This window comes from Primulina tabacum, chromosome 11 (genome assembly GCF_025594145.1).
Source record: "Primulina tabacum isolate GXHZ01 chromosome 11, ASM2559414v2, whole genome shotgun sequence".
Classification (NCBI taxonomy): Eukaryota; Viridiplantae; Streptophyta; class Magnoliopsida; order Lamiales; family Gesneriaceae; genus Primulina; species Primulina tabacum.
Window position 1 is genome coordinate 39,151,644 of NC_134560.1, and position 14,382 is coordinate 39,166,025.

Here is a 14,382-nt window from a genome sequence, read left to right on the forward strand (position 1 = left end):
ATTCTGTTGCAGAATTACCAGTACAAGCTAGGTACTTCAATTAGTCATGCAAGAATCTGATATTTACGATAAACCTTGACAATTTACATGGTAAAAATATGGCATCCGATTCTTCCGAGCCGTATTAAAAGATCGGTAGCAATTTAAAGAGATAAAAGCTAATGAGCCAGAGGATCACAGCCTTCATCGAAGTAATATGCCATCAAAAACATCCATTTTCAACTCCTGATAAGAAAGAAATAGAATCCTCATTCTGCCTATAATGATAGTTACAATATGTGTACCCCGATTTTGGAATTCAAACAACATGAAAGCAGGGACCTGAATGAAAGAATAATGGGATAATGAAAAGTAAGGTGAAACTTCATGCCATTAAAGGACCCACTACCTGTATAGTGGGTATAAAGTTCGTGTTCAGAATAAAGACTTTAATTTATAACCAGTTAACCATATTAGTTAGTTTCTATAAAACTAGGTGCTTATACTTAGTTCCATCAGAAGATTTTCTACACAAAATGTCTTAAAACTTCCTTGAGTTATATCCACCTCGGTATATAAAACTCACCTGATAGTTGATCATTTCACTTTGCAAACAGTGAAGATGGAGATAATTTGGTCACCAAGTACTTCAGACAACCAATTCTATGAATGTCAAAGAACCTTTGACAGTTGGTAATGACCAAAGCAGAGTTTTTTCACAGGCAAGCAAAGATTTGAGAGCAGAGTAAGCTAGTAGCATGACTGAAATGAAGGGAAACCCCTTGAGCTGTATGAGGAAACATAGAAAATATATAAGAACTGAGAGTTTGGATATTTCAGAGGCTACCTCGAGGCAACCTCCGAGAGGGAAGCGTGCGTTCCTATGTGGAGTCAGCTACAAGAACCAGAAATACGAGCTCCGGGGAGCCACACAGGACCTGAAAAACATGAAAAGTTTACTAGTTGAGCAATTCAAATTTCCCACTGATTCCATCCTCATTCTTGCAGGTAATACTGTTCTTTACCCAGGAATAAGCATATTCATACAGCAAACACACTTTTAAATGAACGTTTTTTGGTAATACACAAATAATTCTGAGGAACAGTAAATATTGTTGAAAAATGTCGATAGATGTGGAGAATGATAATCTACACAAGGAAACTAAGCATGTATTTACCTTGGAAGTTGCAGCATAAAGTTGATTGATTTTGCTTCAGTGAACTCAGTTACACAGGGGTTTCGGTTCTCCCTTAGATTAGGTTTCTTCTCTTGAAACTAAGCCAATAATGAAACAAATTTTACAGAAGATGAGTCCCACTGTTCTCCAACAAGGAAGAATATTGAAATGGCCTTCAAGTGGCTGATGAGGGGCATTCAACATGGGGACTCATTGGTATTCTACTTCTCGGGGCACGGCTTACGACAACGTGATCTCCATGGTGATGAGATTGATGGGTTTGATGAAACAATATGCCCTCTCGACTTTAAAACTAAAGGAATGATTCTCGATAACTACATCAACGACACAATCATTAAACCACTGATATCAGGTGTCACACTTCATGCTATTGTTGATTCTTGTCACAGTGGAACTGTTCTTGACTTACCACATGCTTACGATATACACAAGTAAGTACATTCTCAAATTCCAGGCTCCGTCTTTGAATAAATCAATGCATTGAAGAGATGCAAAATGTTAAAATGTTTGAGTGAGAGATAGAAAAGCGACAGACTTGCCAAAGATTTATTGGATTCTTTTAGCATTGATTCAATTCATTTCTAGTTACCCATGAATATTTATCAGGAGCAAATGGGAGGTAGGCCATCATCCATCGGTTGATGGTAAGGGTACAATGGGTGGAAGGGCTATTTGCTTTAGTGCCTGCGAGGATCACCAACTAGCTGCAGACACATCAGTTGAGGATTTTCCCACTTATCTCTCCCTTTCTTGTCGTTTGTAGGAGTGAATAGGCATAAAACATTTCATAAATTTCAAGCATAAGCAGAAGATAATGATAAAGAATTAGTCTGGTGTAGAAAGTAAGAAACTTCTCTTGCAGGCCCTCTCATCAGAAAAAGAAATGTCAGGTGCCATGACATCCACATTTATAAAAGCAATAAAAGAAGCAGTCACAAAGAACAAACAATTAACCTATCAAGAGATACTTGATTCTATGAACAAGTCCCTCAAACAACCTGATATAACTGGAGGGCTCGGAGCTAGAATACGGAGAGTTTTCGAACGGAAGATCTCGCAGGTTCTTTCTATATCCTTTATAAACATGCAGCTTTAGCAATTTACGTAGGCAACAAATTTGAGGCAATACGAAGTCAGCTTTGGAATTTGAAGTATAGACATAGGTATCCAGATTGGATAAAATTGTGAACTTTCGAGTGGAACATAATCGGGGCCGCTCCAAATTGGAAAGTTTCATATTATTAACTTATAATTTACTTACACAACATCAGAGTAAACTCAAAATACACCAAAGTTTTCATAGTGATCTTTGCACTTACTGTGAAAAGGACTAAGTTGAGAAAACTTTTCAGGATCCACTGTTATCATCATCTGAAGTGTTTGACACCAACACAGAGTTCACGATCTAATAATGCAGAGTTCGCTGAAACATTGTAATGGCCAGTAGAGGAAGGCCGGTGGAGGTCCTTCGTCCCTCTTCTCTAACTCTAGGACCTCTAAGGTATCAATAAATTATGTTTTTGTATTTCAGTGATATGAAAAGAACCAAAAGAAATATAATGATTTTAAGCAGGTCTAAGATAATTTTAATTGCCAGAATGGGATTTAACCCATGTGATCCTTTAATTTGCACGATGAGTATCAAGAAAATCAACATCAGCTTCATCGTAATTAAGTAAGATTAATGGTCGGGCAATGGCTTAAGTTTGGGGTCTCAATATTGTATAATTATTCTTAATAAATTGTAATGCAGTTAGATTTCATGAGAGATGCCTTATTACAGTGGCTAATTGCCATATTCTACAGAAGTTCCTATGAAGACCATCGGGGAATCTAAATTAAAGAATAAAGAAAATACTAGGATTATACAACAATGAATAAATATAAAAATAATTACAATGTGGATACATCGTTAAGGAGAACTCCAGAAGAGATACTTGGTTTGATGGGATGAACTGGGAACAGGATTAGCAACAAGAAATGACTTTAAATGCTTTGCGAATTGCTTAGGTTTCTCAATGTTCACAGCATGTCCTGCGTTCTTTATTATTACCAATCTCGCTTTCTCTCCTATGTGCCTGCAAATTATTGAACAAACTAATTAAAATATTAGGCATTTGATGTGTTATTTCAAAATCTCTGCTGCAAAATTATATTATATCGATTTTTTCAAAGCCCTTATGGGTGCATATAGAAATCCAATGGTATGACACAAACTTCTTAATAATTTTAATTAATTTATTTTTTTTGTAAAACCATATCTTATTATTTGTCAGCGTATTGAAAACCGAATACAATACATATTACAAAAGATTGGTCAAGTAGCAGAATGTGTTTGGCTTACATTTGTAGACGGTGTGACAATTCAACTGGAAAGATCTTGTCTTGCTCTCCCCATATAATCAATGTGGGCTGCACAATCTTAGGAATATTAGAAAGCTGCCTCTCTTTGATCAAAGCTTGGATCAGTTCCTTCTTCTGTTTCACATGATCTGTACAGAAAACCTGAACAAAAATCATAAACTTCAAAATTTTGTATGTTTCCACTTCTAAAATTGATCGACAAGTGCATGCAAATGAAAATCACGAGGGGACTTTAATGTTTTTTTTAGTTATATGTAACACTCAACGGTATTCATACATGCAAACACAGTTTCATTTATATTTTCTTCATGATGCGTGCACTTGTTAAAGCAACTCACTATCTGAGAAAAATTTAAGGTAACACACAAATATCGACAAGATTATATTATATCAACTAAACCGTTTTGATGCAAGTATGAGATTCAACATGTTTACATCATTCTGTCTTTCACTCCAGTTCTACAAAAAATGGAAGTTAAATAATAGTAATCCTTCATCATATCATCCTCGTCATGTCATCCCATGAGTGTGCCTTTAAGGAAGTTAAAAATAAATCAAAAGTGGGAACTCACATCAATGTAATCTGAGAGGAAGCAAGAGGGGACCCCTTTCGCAGGCCTAACAAAAGCAAACTTCATCAACTCCCTCAACTTCTCCGGCGACTGCGGCATCAAAATACTCGCTACCTCATCCAAATCCGACACCTCAAACAGCCCATCTCTCAGATCCTTCTCCTCCAAACAAACCCCCGTGCAGCAGAGCACCACCTTCTCAACCGCCTCCGGGAACTGAGCCGCCATGCTGTACCCCACAAACCCGCCGTAACTAATCCCCACCAAGCTCATCTTCTCCACCCCGTATGCCGCCATCAACCGCATCACGCACTGCGCCTGGAACACCTCGCTCCGTTCCGGCCGCGTCGTGGTAGAGTCACCGAAGAAGAGGAGGTCCGGCACGTAGATGTTGAAACGCGGCATCAGGTGGCGGAGTAGATCGCCGTACTGCCACATGGCATTGGCGCCGAAGCCATGCACCAAAAGGAGATTGGGTTTCGATTTCTTGTGGGATTTGGGGACCCAGCAATGCATGATGGTCCCTTCCTCGAGATCCGTTTTCACGGAACGGAGGCCGGAATATGAGAAAAAGCTTCTGTATAACCAATCCGCTGAACCCGTGAAGCTCAAACATCTCGCCATTGTTATCCTATCCACAAATATTCAGGAGTAAACCAATTATGAATCAAGAAGGTTTCATCAATCTCCTTGAACATGTAGAGGGCTACAATATCATCTTGAATACAGTATATTTGTTTATATGGGTCGATTTGAATGCGCAAAACATGATTAACAGCGAATGGAGATCATATTGAAGCTTGGATGAATTGTCAACGGCAGAAGGTTTCTTCGGAGGAGAAACCGATTTGTTTATGGTTCCTTCTCAAGAATGACTATGATTTTGTGGGCGATACGATACAGAGTTGAATATATTCCCGTAGATTTCGGTTTCTCCGAGGTAAATGGCTTATTATCCGCAGCAAAAACATGTGTTATACGGTTATCGTATTTGTGAAACGAATCTCTTGTTTGGATCACCCATGAAAAAATATTATTTTTTATGCTAAGAGTATTACTTTTTAGGCAAAAACTTGTGTTAGGCGGTCTCCTGAAAAAAGATTCACCTTGATGATATGAATAGCACATATTAAATCTTTTAAGCTCTCATCAACTGCACAATCTCATATCTTAACAATTTTGAAATCTCTTTCATTTTGATGAAATCAATTTATTTATGTTCTCTTGGGCAAAAAAACAACTAGGAGCAGATCATTGTTCGTGTAACATCATGACACCAACGATCACTCTCTGCCTTTTTTGGCCCCGAATGTCACAGTACGATATACTATATGCATTTTTCGATATGATATGATATATCAACCCTAAATAAAATCAATAGCCACATAAAGAGTAAAAATTCAAATTATAGTTTAGTATATACAATCTTATTTCTTTTTCTACAATATGTTTTAATCGTGTTTCTCTGACAATACATGTTGGTATTATGAATGAGATTAGCAAATGATGAGTAATAAAAAGGAATGAATAACATATAAAAATATATTGATATATTTATAATTTCATGGTTATTGTTATCTTACATCTTAAATGTCTTTGCAAAATGCACACAATTACATAAGCCTATAAGACCCGCTCATTTTTTCAGCCTAAATCAAACATGATTATCAGAAGATATAATCGTAAAATTTTATTAATATCATATTTATCATATGTTTATCATCAGAATGAAAGAGAGAACTCGCATAGACCACATGTAGTGTCATCATGAGTCCGTTGATGAAATTTAGATGACAAAAAAAATGAGACATAAATGAAATGAATTAAAATTTGTCACATTTCATATTGATCAAGTCCACAAAACCATACCCATTGAATCAAAAAGCAATACATATTTCTTTATTATTCTTACTCACAACAACTCGCTTGAAATGCGACCCAATTTCTTTGTTTTTTTTTATATATAAAATCACCATAATTAAGTGATCATTCCTATACACAAAATAAGCACACAGTTTCAATAAACAGTGCGAATGTGTTCAGCAAAAAATGAACGAACGTCTTGCCCTTAACAACGATGAGATCAGTCGCATGGAACGGGCAACCATTTCCTCCGGAATCCCATCACAACAGACAAAATTACAAATATATACATAATTCAAATAAATGATTCATCGTATAGATTCGTTGCAGCCAATTTCATCCTCTGCCATGCAAGAGAGTTTCGCTCAAAATTGTTCCCTATCATTTATTAAATGATTACATCAACGTACCTGAAAGTATTTGCTCCATTTACGAGGCGAATGGCAGTCAAGTTAAGTGGACAATTTTCTTAGTCTTTTTTCAGCTAGAATGGCCAGCTTGTTCTGTGGTTCCAGGACAAGTGCGTGCTTAAAATCTGCAAGTTATCCCCAGAATATATGAGGAAAAAAAAAAGAGAAGTAACTATGATGAACCCAGTCCGTCCAATATGCTCGAAAACGGTAGCTTCCAAACACCTCGAGAAATGTATCCCACCCATAACTCAAATAGGACTCGGGAAATCGACAACAAAAAATTTTAAAATAGTCCATGCACGATGTTTTTAGTTGAAGAATAAGATGTTTGAATTCCATGTCCTTTTGTGAGGCATGAGTTGAAAAGGATAGGGCTAATAATACCACAACCATATCTTATCATGTAGTATTTGAAGAGGAATTCACTACTTCTGACCTTGAAGAGCCTCTTTGTAGAAAAGCAGAGATTCCTTAGCTGTCCCTCGTCTCAAATAGGCCTTCACGTTCTGCATTGGGAAGCACAAGTTTCTTATATCGATTCTAGTGCAGTATGAGTGTAGAATGCGTGTGTGCATGTACCACATGAAAGTGCAACCGAGACAAACTGCTATTTTCTCAAGCTGAGCTAAAGCTTTGATGTCTCCACCTCGAGCTTGAGAAATTAATTTTTTAAAATATTAATGAGATTATAATATACACTTAATTTTATCATAAATTGCAGTTCGAAAAACACTAATCGATTGAGCTTGAACTCGAGCACTAATGCTGTTTTTATAGAGTTAAGCTTGAGCAGGGTGTTGACTTGACTTGGTTAACCCATGTCACGATTACTCATGGATCCTTAAAATTAGTTTCTAACTCCGAGGACCTGGTTACCATCACGGAGTTGGAATATAATTGTTGTAAACAGAGTCAGGAGTCAGGAAGAAGATTAGTTGGTGTCATATCTAATAGTGAAAAGAACAAGAAGCTCCCATCACCTTCTTATCCAGGGATATCGCACTGCTACAATCGTCTTCAGCTTGCTGAAAGCTGCATAAATAGTTCATTTATCAGAAAAATGACCAATAAAGTGCTTTTCGTGGAAAAAAACTTTTGCACAAAAAGAAAAGGATGTATCGAACCATCCTAACTCCAAGTAAGCAGCTGCTCGATTGGAATAGTATGTTGCATTTGTCTGGTTCAGTTTTATTGCCTCGGTGTAGTAACTTACAGCTTTATTCCATTGTTTTCCTTTGTATGCAGCATTACCCTGTAAGAAAAAATATCTCTAAAATCAAAACAAAGGCATGCATCAAACTAAAAATTATTCCCGGGAATAGGAAACTAAACAAGATATTTTTCTGGATATTCAGAAGAAAGTATAAATAATTGCATGCAGTCATCTTGAGTTGGCGCAGACCACAAAGAACAAAACAAACACTAAACAGCCATAGAGCTCCAAAAACCAGAAAACATTACCAAAGACTAAATTTTATAGCTAGAGACTCCACAACTATTGGATAATATCTTTACTAGACGCCATTTTTAAAGGTACTGCTTCTACAAACTTATATTTCTTTGCTTTAGTGCACAAGCACTAACAAATCAAGGGAGAGAATGCCATAACAAATTCTTACTTTAATGTTGCATGCAGCAACTGCAATATCCATCAGAAAGAAAAATTCAACCCAAGTAATGTGGAAAGAGGTGATATTTTCCTCTGTTAAATAGGATGTTCAACCATACAAATTTAACATACTTAAAAAAACAATTAATGGGCAACCCCATCATGGGCATTTTTATTAGAGAAAGATCGAACTTTGTCAGAGTAGGTCCACTTTTCAATTTTACTTAGGCCCCAGTATAGTCATCTTTGATCATGTGAAATATAACAGAAACAAAAAGGGGGCGAGTTTTGAAAACATCTTAGTAAATAGCATTCTTAAAATATGTCACAGTAATTAAACAATTACAATTGAAAATGGTTTTCGTCATGGAAAACATAGAAAGATGATAATATGATAAAGTCCCCGTTAGAGCCTATAAAGCTATCAAGATCTTATACAATGGAAGTTTTTTTGCAGTCAATGGATTCAAAGTGATGCAAGAAAACAATGGAAAGGGACATAATGGGGAAAATGTACATCTTGCCACGATCATTGCAGAAAGCATTCGAGCATACTTTACTTTTTAAAGATTTTTCTATAAGATATGCAAGTTCATCCCTGGTGCAGGTGATATTGCTACCAAGGACCTCAAACTAGCCTTTAGCTTTAACAAAGTATTCCTCCCACTGAGAGCTCCATCATCTCGTCTACTACCAAACGGAGATATATAATAACAACAAATAATTGATCTTCTCTTTTCTCTTTTTCCTTCTACTCTATTCGGTTTCAAGTATACATAGATTTTAAATCAAGCACTACTATTGGCAAAAAAGTCAAAAGAGGAACAATTTGCATTTAACAATATTAAATCAACAAAAGCCATAACGCTATAAAAGGGCACCCATAGTTTATCAACAAGCAAACAAAAATAAAGTCAAGTCCTCCTCTACCGCAAATACTTTGACACAAATAAACATAAATTCCATCAAAACAAGTAGTTAGCGCAAGTACAAAACAGATATACTGCAATTAGTATGCTCAGATTTTTAATCCAATTCCAACAAAATTTCAAAGAAAAAGCCAACGGCTTGAGCTTAGTTGATCATGGTTTGTTTTTAGAAAAAAGAAAGAAAGAAAATGGACCTTTTCTTTCAAAAGCTCAGCAGCATCCATGTTGCCATTGGCATCTGGAAATGGCAAGGAACTTGAAACATAGTTGACTTCTTTTTGAAGAGATGAATACATATCCAAGAAGGTATCAAGTAAAAACTTATCATTTCCATGAGATGCAATGAAAGATACTGAAACTGGAGAGTCATTATGTTCTCCAAATGGTATTGTGACCTATACACAAGAATAGAACAAATGAAATAAAAGAGTGAGTGAAAGATTCAGAAGACAGAACAGCATTTGAAATTTCTTTAAAAAGATAGTTGGAAGGGCAAGAAATACAGGATGCAGTGGGTAAACTTCCCTATGCATTACCTGACAAGCTCCAGACATACTAGAAATGCTTAACAAAGTGTAAGCCCTATCAGAGGAGTCAGCAGGAAGACCTTTCTTCGAGTTCAGCTTGACTGGAGCATCAGCCACTGTGGGAATTACTAATATTCCATCATCCTTCAAAACCAAGAAGAGAAATAAAGCCAACTTGATACAAATCAAAGAACAAAAAGATGCGCAAAATTCAAGAGCATGATGACATTATAAAGCATGAACTGTTATAAAAAGGTTGATGTCGATCAGGTATTTATATAAATCGAGGTACTATTTTGAAATAAATCAAATTCTACTACCAAGAAGATATAAAAGGATTCATGCTCTGATAGTAGTGAGTACCTTCAAGAGGCTTTGTAGAGCAGCCCGCATCTCCGTTCTAACTTTATACAGACTTTTAATGTTATCCTGGTTTGAGTTTATTGAGGTCCAAACACGATTAGAAGTTTCAGAAGCTAATTTAGGTTTTACTGATTTAACCCAATCTTCATGATTTGTTTTGAACTCATATCTGAAAAAGAGAAAAAGCCAGTCAGAGAAAAACCGAGGCTAGAATCGACAAATTTCCACAAATGCTTCTTGCATCTCAAAATAAAGTTTTTAATTTATTCCAATTAGAAATGGGAGAATAAAGCTTTTAACAAATAAAATCTTAAAAAGATATTTATACACTGATACAAAAAGCCCTATTGCTCTAAGGAGATAATTCGAAAACCAGGTTTGTAAGAAATAAGGTAACCAAGATTTATGAATATCAAATTATCAGACAATGAAACAAAGAAAACGTCAAGAATATTTAGAGACCTTTGTAGCAAAAGCATTACAGAAGACAGTGCTTTCAAAACAGACATTCCATTTTGCTGGTTTGCTGATTCATCACGAAAAGCTCCAAGGCTGGGAACATTTGAAGCAACATACTTCCCGCAGTTCACATGCTCAGGAGTCCGGTCTGCATATTTTAAACATACAAATCAGAAAATGTAAATGTCAAACACTAGAACTATTTGGTGTGAAAACCCAAAACAATGCTACTTCATCGTGAGAATGTACAGAAATACTTAGTTGAGACTTTTTTCATTGTTCAAATTATAAGAAGTAATAACATGACATATAAATATTAATATCAAAGACTTACAGCCAGATAGATTCTCTGTTGCTTTGCTCACAACATGGACAGTCTTCTGAATGGGAACCTTGGAAAGCTGGAAAAGATCATCAGCAATAATGAAACGCCTTGTCCTTTTAGGTGCCAAAGGATTTAACTGCAGTAGACTATAACCCACACGATGCAAAACAGATGGATCAGCAGCCAACCATCCTGAGGCATTGACGTTATAATTACTAAAATAAAATGGTCCAGCTTTGTTCCAAATGAAATTCAAAAGATGAGATGAATCGAGCAATTATAAGTAACCATGAAAGTATATTTGTATAATGACATTTGTAACCAATATATGTATCTAGTAACAGTAATTAATTTTACACTTGTAAGCTTTTACGAATGACATGGTAGATCAGCCTAGGTATGAATTGTGCTCATCCTTCACAATTATATATTGCTGCCTCGAAAGAACATACAATAAAAAGGCAGTTCATGATTATGATCCATGTCTAACAAGATGTGAGCATGTAATATTTAAAATTTTGAAACAGCGGCAAACTTCAGGATTGCATACCAACAGCATCCAAACTTTGGGAGTTTGGCACAACACCAATTGAAGATAAAATTCCATGAGATGGTCTGAACCCAAGGATGCCACAAAATGAAGCTGGTACTCTTATACAACCGACTGTATCAGTACCTAAAATAGGCACATCATATGATTAGAATTATTTTCAGCAATGAATACAATTTAACCAGGTAAGTACATCTTGAAGTGGTACTGTTGAAATCTCAGAACTTAGGTACGAAAGGAAACAAAATATGACCACCTATGCACTACAACTAGGACAAAGTCAGTCCGTAACGTGCCAAATTACCTCCAGAAACTAATTTTTTACCAAAGTCTTGGGCAACCTTCTCTCATCATAAAATGAAGTTACATTCACTAAACACCAATTTTATTTATGCTTGTTTTTTTGCTTGGGTCAAAACATGTATTTTTTCAAATGAAGTATGATGTAATCTAATAAACAATGATAATAACAAACAAACATCATCTAAATCCAATATGACAGGTAGGGATCTCGACGATCTTGGCCCATCACATTCAAAGTTTAAAATATCTCTACCAAGAGCAAAATCTAAGAGATGTCCGGCAACAGCTGCTGCTGATCCACTAGAAGAGCCTCCTGGAACATGAGATGGCTTTAGTGGGTTGGTTGGAGTTCCATAGTTCTGATTTCGCCCTGATATACTGTAAAAATGTACAAGGACAGTAATCAACTGCTGCCCTACTCCACATCAAAACTCAAAATCCCCTCCCCTCCCCGACCACCCAACACCACCATAAATGGAAAGTGAATGATTAATAAAACGATATAGGCAATGTTATTCCAACACAAGCAAAATAGAATCCATGAAGCAACACAGAAACCACTATATTGTACGACACTTTTACCTCACCCTGGCAGAACAATTTTTCACAGAAAATAACATTTCCATTTCTCAATATCCGTCGTAACCATGAGTGCTATAATGTTGTATTTAAAAAAGTTGAAACTAAGGCAAAATGAAATACCCTAAACCGAGTTCATCCATAACAGTCTTGCCCACACAGGTTGCCCCATTTTTAAGTAATGTCGTCACAACTAGAGCTGTTTTCCCGGCTTCGTCGTGTGTCCTCTTCCAATCAGCACTTCCATATCCCGTTACATAGCCTTTTACGTCAATGCTACAAAATCATCAAAATGGAAAGAAAACGTTTAGCAGTTTGTGGAAATATCATCCATGTGACCCCTTTACTGGTGGATAATTTCAGGATCAAACTTTCTACAAAAAACTACAAAAGACTTTGAGCTTTTCTCATTTGAAAAGCACCACTGGCTTCCCGCTAGTTCCAGATCCAAGTGCATCACAATCATATTTATTTGGTACTAAATTTTATACCAATACAGGCCTTCTCGCATCCAAAGACTTACAATAACCAAATATCGCAGATTCTTTTCATTCTAATTCATAAGCCAAAAAAATCAATACGAATACCATGTCAAGAAAAGATGATGAATAAACTTGAGTTCTTCTCTTCTTATGCCTAGAAGCTTCTCAGCAAGACCAAACAAATTAGTAACATTCAAAAACAGGAGAAAAAACCCAACCATGAAACTAATAATTAATGTGACCTTTCTAACAAAAAAATGAAGCTGAGTAACAGAGCAACCACACCACACCAAACCAAACCAACCGTGCACATAATATAATAAACATTAAAAAATTCAAAACGAAAAAACAAAAAATGACCACATACTTGTCATTGATGGCGAATGTGAGGCCAGAGAGAGGGAGACGAGAAGCCGGAGGCGGCGGCTGAGGAAATGGAAGAAGCTTGAATCGCTCGATAAAAGCTCCGAAGTCTTCTTTAATGGAGCTCTTAGCTTTGATCCGACGCCGCTGCACCTCCGCTAGGATCAAAACTCCGGCGATACCCACGCCGATCACCACCCACACCTTCGGGTTTGAAGCACTAAATTTGGATAATTTAGACATTTTCCAACTGAAATATTGATGAGACGTCGGCGAATAGCGGAAATGGTTTCCGTGTAGGGCTCCAGATTCCCCTTGAAAATTCAAAACAGAGAATGGGGTTTTAGAGAGAGACAGAGCCAAGGGTTTAAGGAGAGAGAAAATGAAGGGTTTGGTTGGTATGATGGTCGTGCTGGAAATGTGGACAGCGTACTAAAGCGCGTTCGGTCGACGCGACTAACCCGGAAATGTTGGGGTGTGGTGTTTTTATGCGCTTTGGGTGGTTGAAGACAAATGAATTTAATCGTGAGTTTTTTAATCTATTAGATAAATATTTGATTTATATTTTAATTTTAATTTATATTTTTTGAGTTGAATTTGAGTGAAAATTATTATTTTTTGATAATTCACTGGACTTAATATTTTATTAGTATAATATAATTAAATTATATATATATATATATTTCGAGATTTTTGGATGTTTTGAGCTTTCTAATTTTCATTTTCGAACGTTACTATCCGAGTAATAGTTCGAATAGTTCACAAATAGGTTTGAAGATTTCGAGTCAAACTAAAATTTTCTCCTAGCCAAAAAATTAACAAAATTTGAGTTTCAAATCGAGCTCAAAATCGAATACTGTACATTAAATTTTACTAATATTCAGCTCGATTCGATACGTTACACCTCGAGTGGACACGAATCGAGTTGAGCCAAGGAGTACTATTCGAGCTCGACTCGATTTAAATAATATTTATTCGAGTTCAAAATCGATCGAGTTATCAATTTCGAGGTAGAATTTGAGTCGTCTACGCATTGAGTTAATCGAGCTTGTGTTCGATAATATCGAAAGTCTTCGTAGCATATTGAAAAAAAAAAAAAATAGGATTTAAATGTTAGATATATATTGACAAAAATGTCTTTTAAATTTTGTATCCTCTAAATATATAAATATATATCTCTATTTGAGTAAAAACAACTAAACTCGAACTCAAGTTGAGTAAAAACTCAAGCTATTCAAGCTCGGCCAAATCAAAACCAGTCGATTTTTTATCGAACCAATTATAAATAATTTGACTCACTTGCACTCCTATGTACACAATCTTATCCAACAAGTTATTAAGTAATAAATAAAATAACATTAGTTAGGGGATAAAACATTTTAGAAAAGTTGATCATATATTTATTTGACTATATTTATTATAAATTATGTGACTTTTTAATATTTTGACCTTTTTATCGCCCCTAAGTTTCTTTTTTTTAGCACACCACGTTTCCTATTATTT

At 35.9% G+C, this 14,382-nt stretch overlaps 3 protein-coding genes across 3 annotated transcripts; 1 reads left to right on the top strand and 2 right to left on the bottom strand.

Annotated features, from left to right (window-relative positions):
* Positions 1–451: 451 nt before the first annotated feature.
* LOC142518645 (metacaspase-1-like) lies at positions 452–2,798 on the top strand. Its single transcript, XM_075621436.1, has 5 exons — positions 452–987; positions 1,285–1,609; positions 1,785–1,896; positions 2,041–2,238; positions 2,531–2,798. The coding sequence occupies exons 1-5, from the start codon at positions 738–740 to the stop codon at positions 2,585–2,587; spliced, it is 942 nt and encodes a 313-aa protein (XP_075477551.1). The 5' UTR covers positions 452–737; the 3' UTR covers positions 2,588–2,798.
* Positions 2,525–5,069, bottom strand: LOC142518644 (uncharacterized). Its single transcript, XM_075621435.1, has 3 exons — positions 4,115–5,069; positions 3,523–3,683; positions 2,525–3,256 (listed from the first exon to the last, which is right to left on the bottom strand). The coding sequence occupies exons 1-3, from the start codon at positions 4,736–4,738 to the stop codon at positions 3,091–3,093; spliced, it is 951 nt and encodes a 316-aa protein (XP_075477550.1). The 5' UTR covers positions 4,739–5,069; the 3' UTR covers positions 2,525–3,090.
* Positions 5,070–6,048: 979 nt separating this feature from the next.
* LOC142518777 (outer envelope protein 64, mitochondrial) lies at positions 6,049–13,339 on the bottom strand. Its single transcript, XM_075621590.1, has 13 exons — positions 12,884–13,339; positions 12,158–12,310; positions 11,709–11,833; positions 11,153–11,278; positions 10,612–10,794; positions 10,281–10,425; positions 9,819–9,987; positions 9,465–9,599; positions 9,123–9,323; positions 7,515–7,642; positions 7,371–7,422; positions 6,827–6,896; positions 6,049–6,512 (listed from the first exon to the last, which is right to left on the bottom strand). Exons 1-13 carry the CDS (start codon positions 13,120–13,122, stop codon positions 6,430–6,432), a joined length of 1,809 nt encoding a protein of 602 aa, XP_075477705.1. The 5' UTR covers positions 13,123–13,339; the 3' UTR covers positions 6,049–6,429.
* Between the last annotated feature and the right edge of the window lie 1,043 nt (positions 13,340–14,382).

What these genes read in the sequence shown, in the direction of transcription:
- LOC142518645 (XM_075621436.1), top strand. Translation starts at nt 738, where the DNA reads ATGACTGAAATGAAGGGAAACCCCTTGAGCTGTATGAGGAAACATAGA. An exon ending in AACTAGCTGCAGACACATCA is followed by an intron (nt 1,897 to 2,040) that starts GTTGAGGATTTT and finishes CTTCTCTTGCAG; the next exon opens with GCCCTCTCATCAGAAAAAGA. An exon ending in TCGAACGGAAGATCTCGCAG is followed by an intron (nt 2,239 to 2,530) that starts GTTCTTTCTATA and finishes AAAACTTTTCAG; the next exon opens with GATCCACTGTTATCATCATC.
- LOC142518644 (XM_075621435.1), bottom strand. Translation starts at nt 4,738, where the DNA reads ATGGCGAGATGTTTGAGCTTCACGGGTTCAGCGGATTGGTTATACAGA. An exon ending in TCCTCTCAGATTACATTGAT is followed by an intron (nt 3,684 to 4,114) that starts GTGAGTTCCCAC and finishes ATTTTTGTTCAG; the next exon opens with GTTTTCTGTACAGATCATGT. An exon ending in TTGTCACACCGTCTACAAAT is followed by an intron (nt 3,257 to 3,522) that starts GTAAGCCAAACA and finishes AATAATTTGCAG; the next exon opens with GCACATAGGAGAGAAAGCGA.
- LOC142518777 (XM_075621590.1), bottom strand. Translation starts at nt 13,122, where the DNA reads ATGTCTAAATTATCCAAATTTAGTGCTTCAAACCCGAAGGTGTGGGTG. An exon ending in CTCTACAAAGCCTCTTGAAG is followed by an intron (nt 9,600 to 9,818) that starts GTACTCACTACT and finishes TTGGTTTTGAAG; the next exon opens with GATGATGGAATATTAGTAAT. An exon ending in CGATATCCCTGGATAAGAAG is followed by an intron (nt 6,897 to 7,370) that starts GTGATGGGAGCT and finishes TTCCCAATGCAG; the next exon opens with AACGTGAAGGCCTATTTGAG.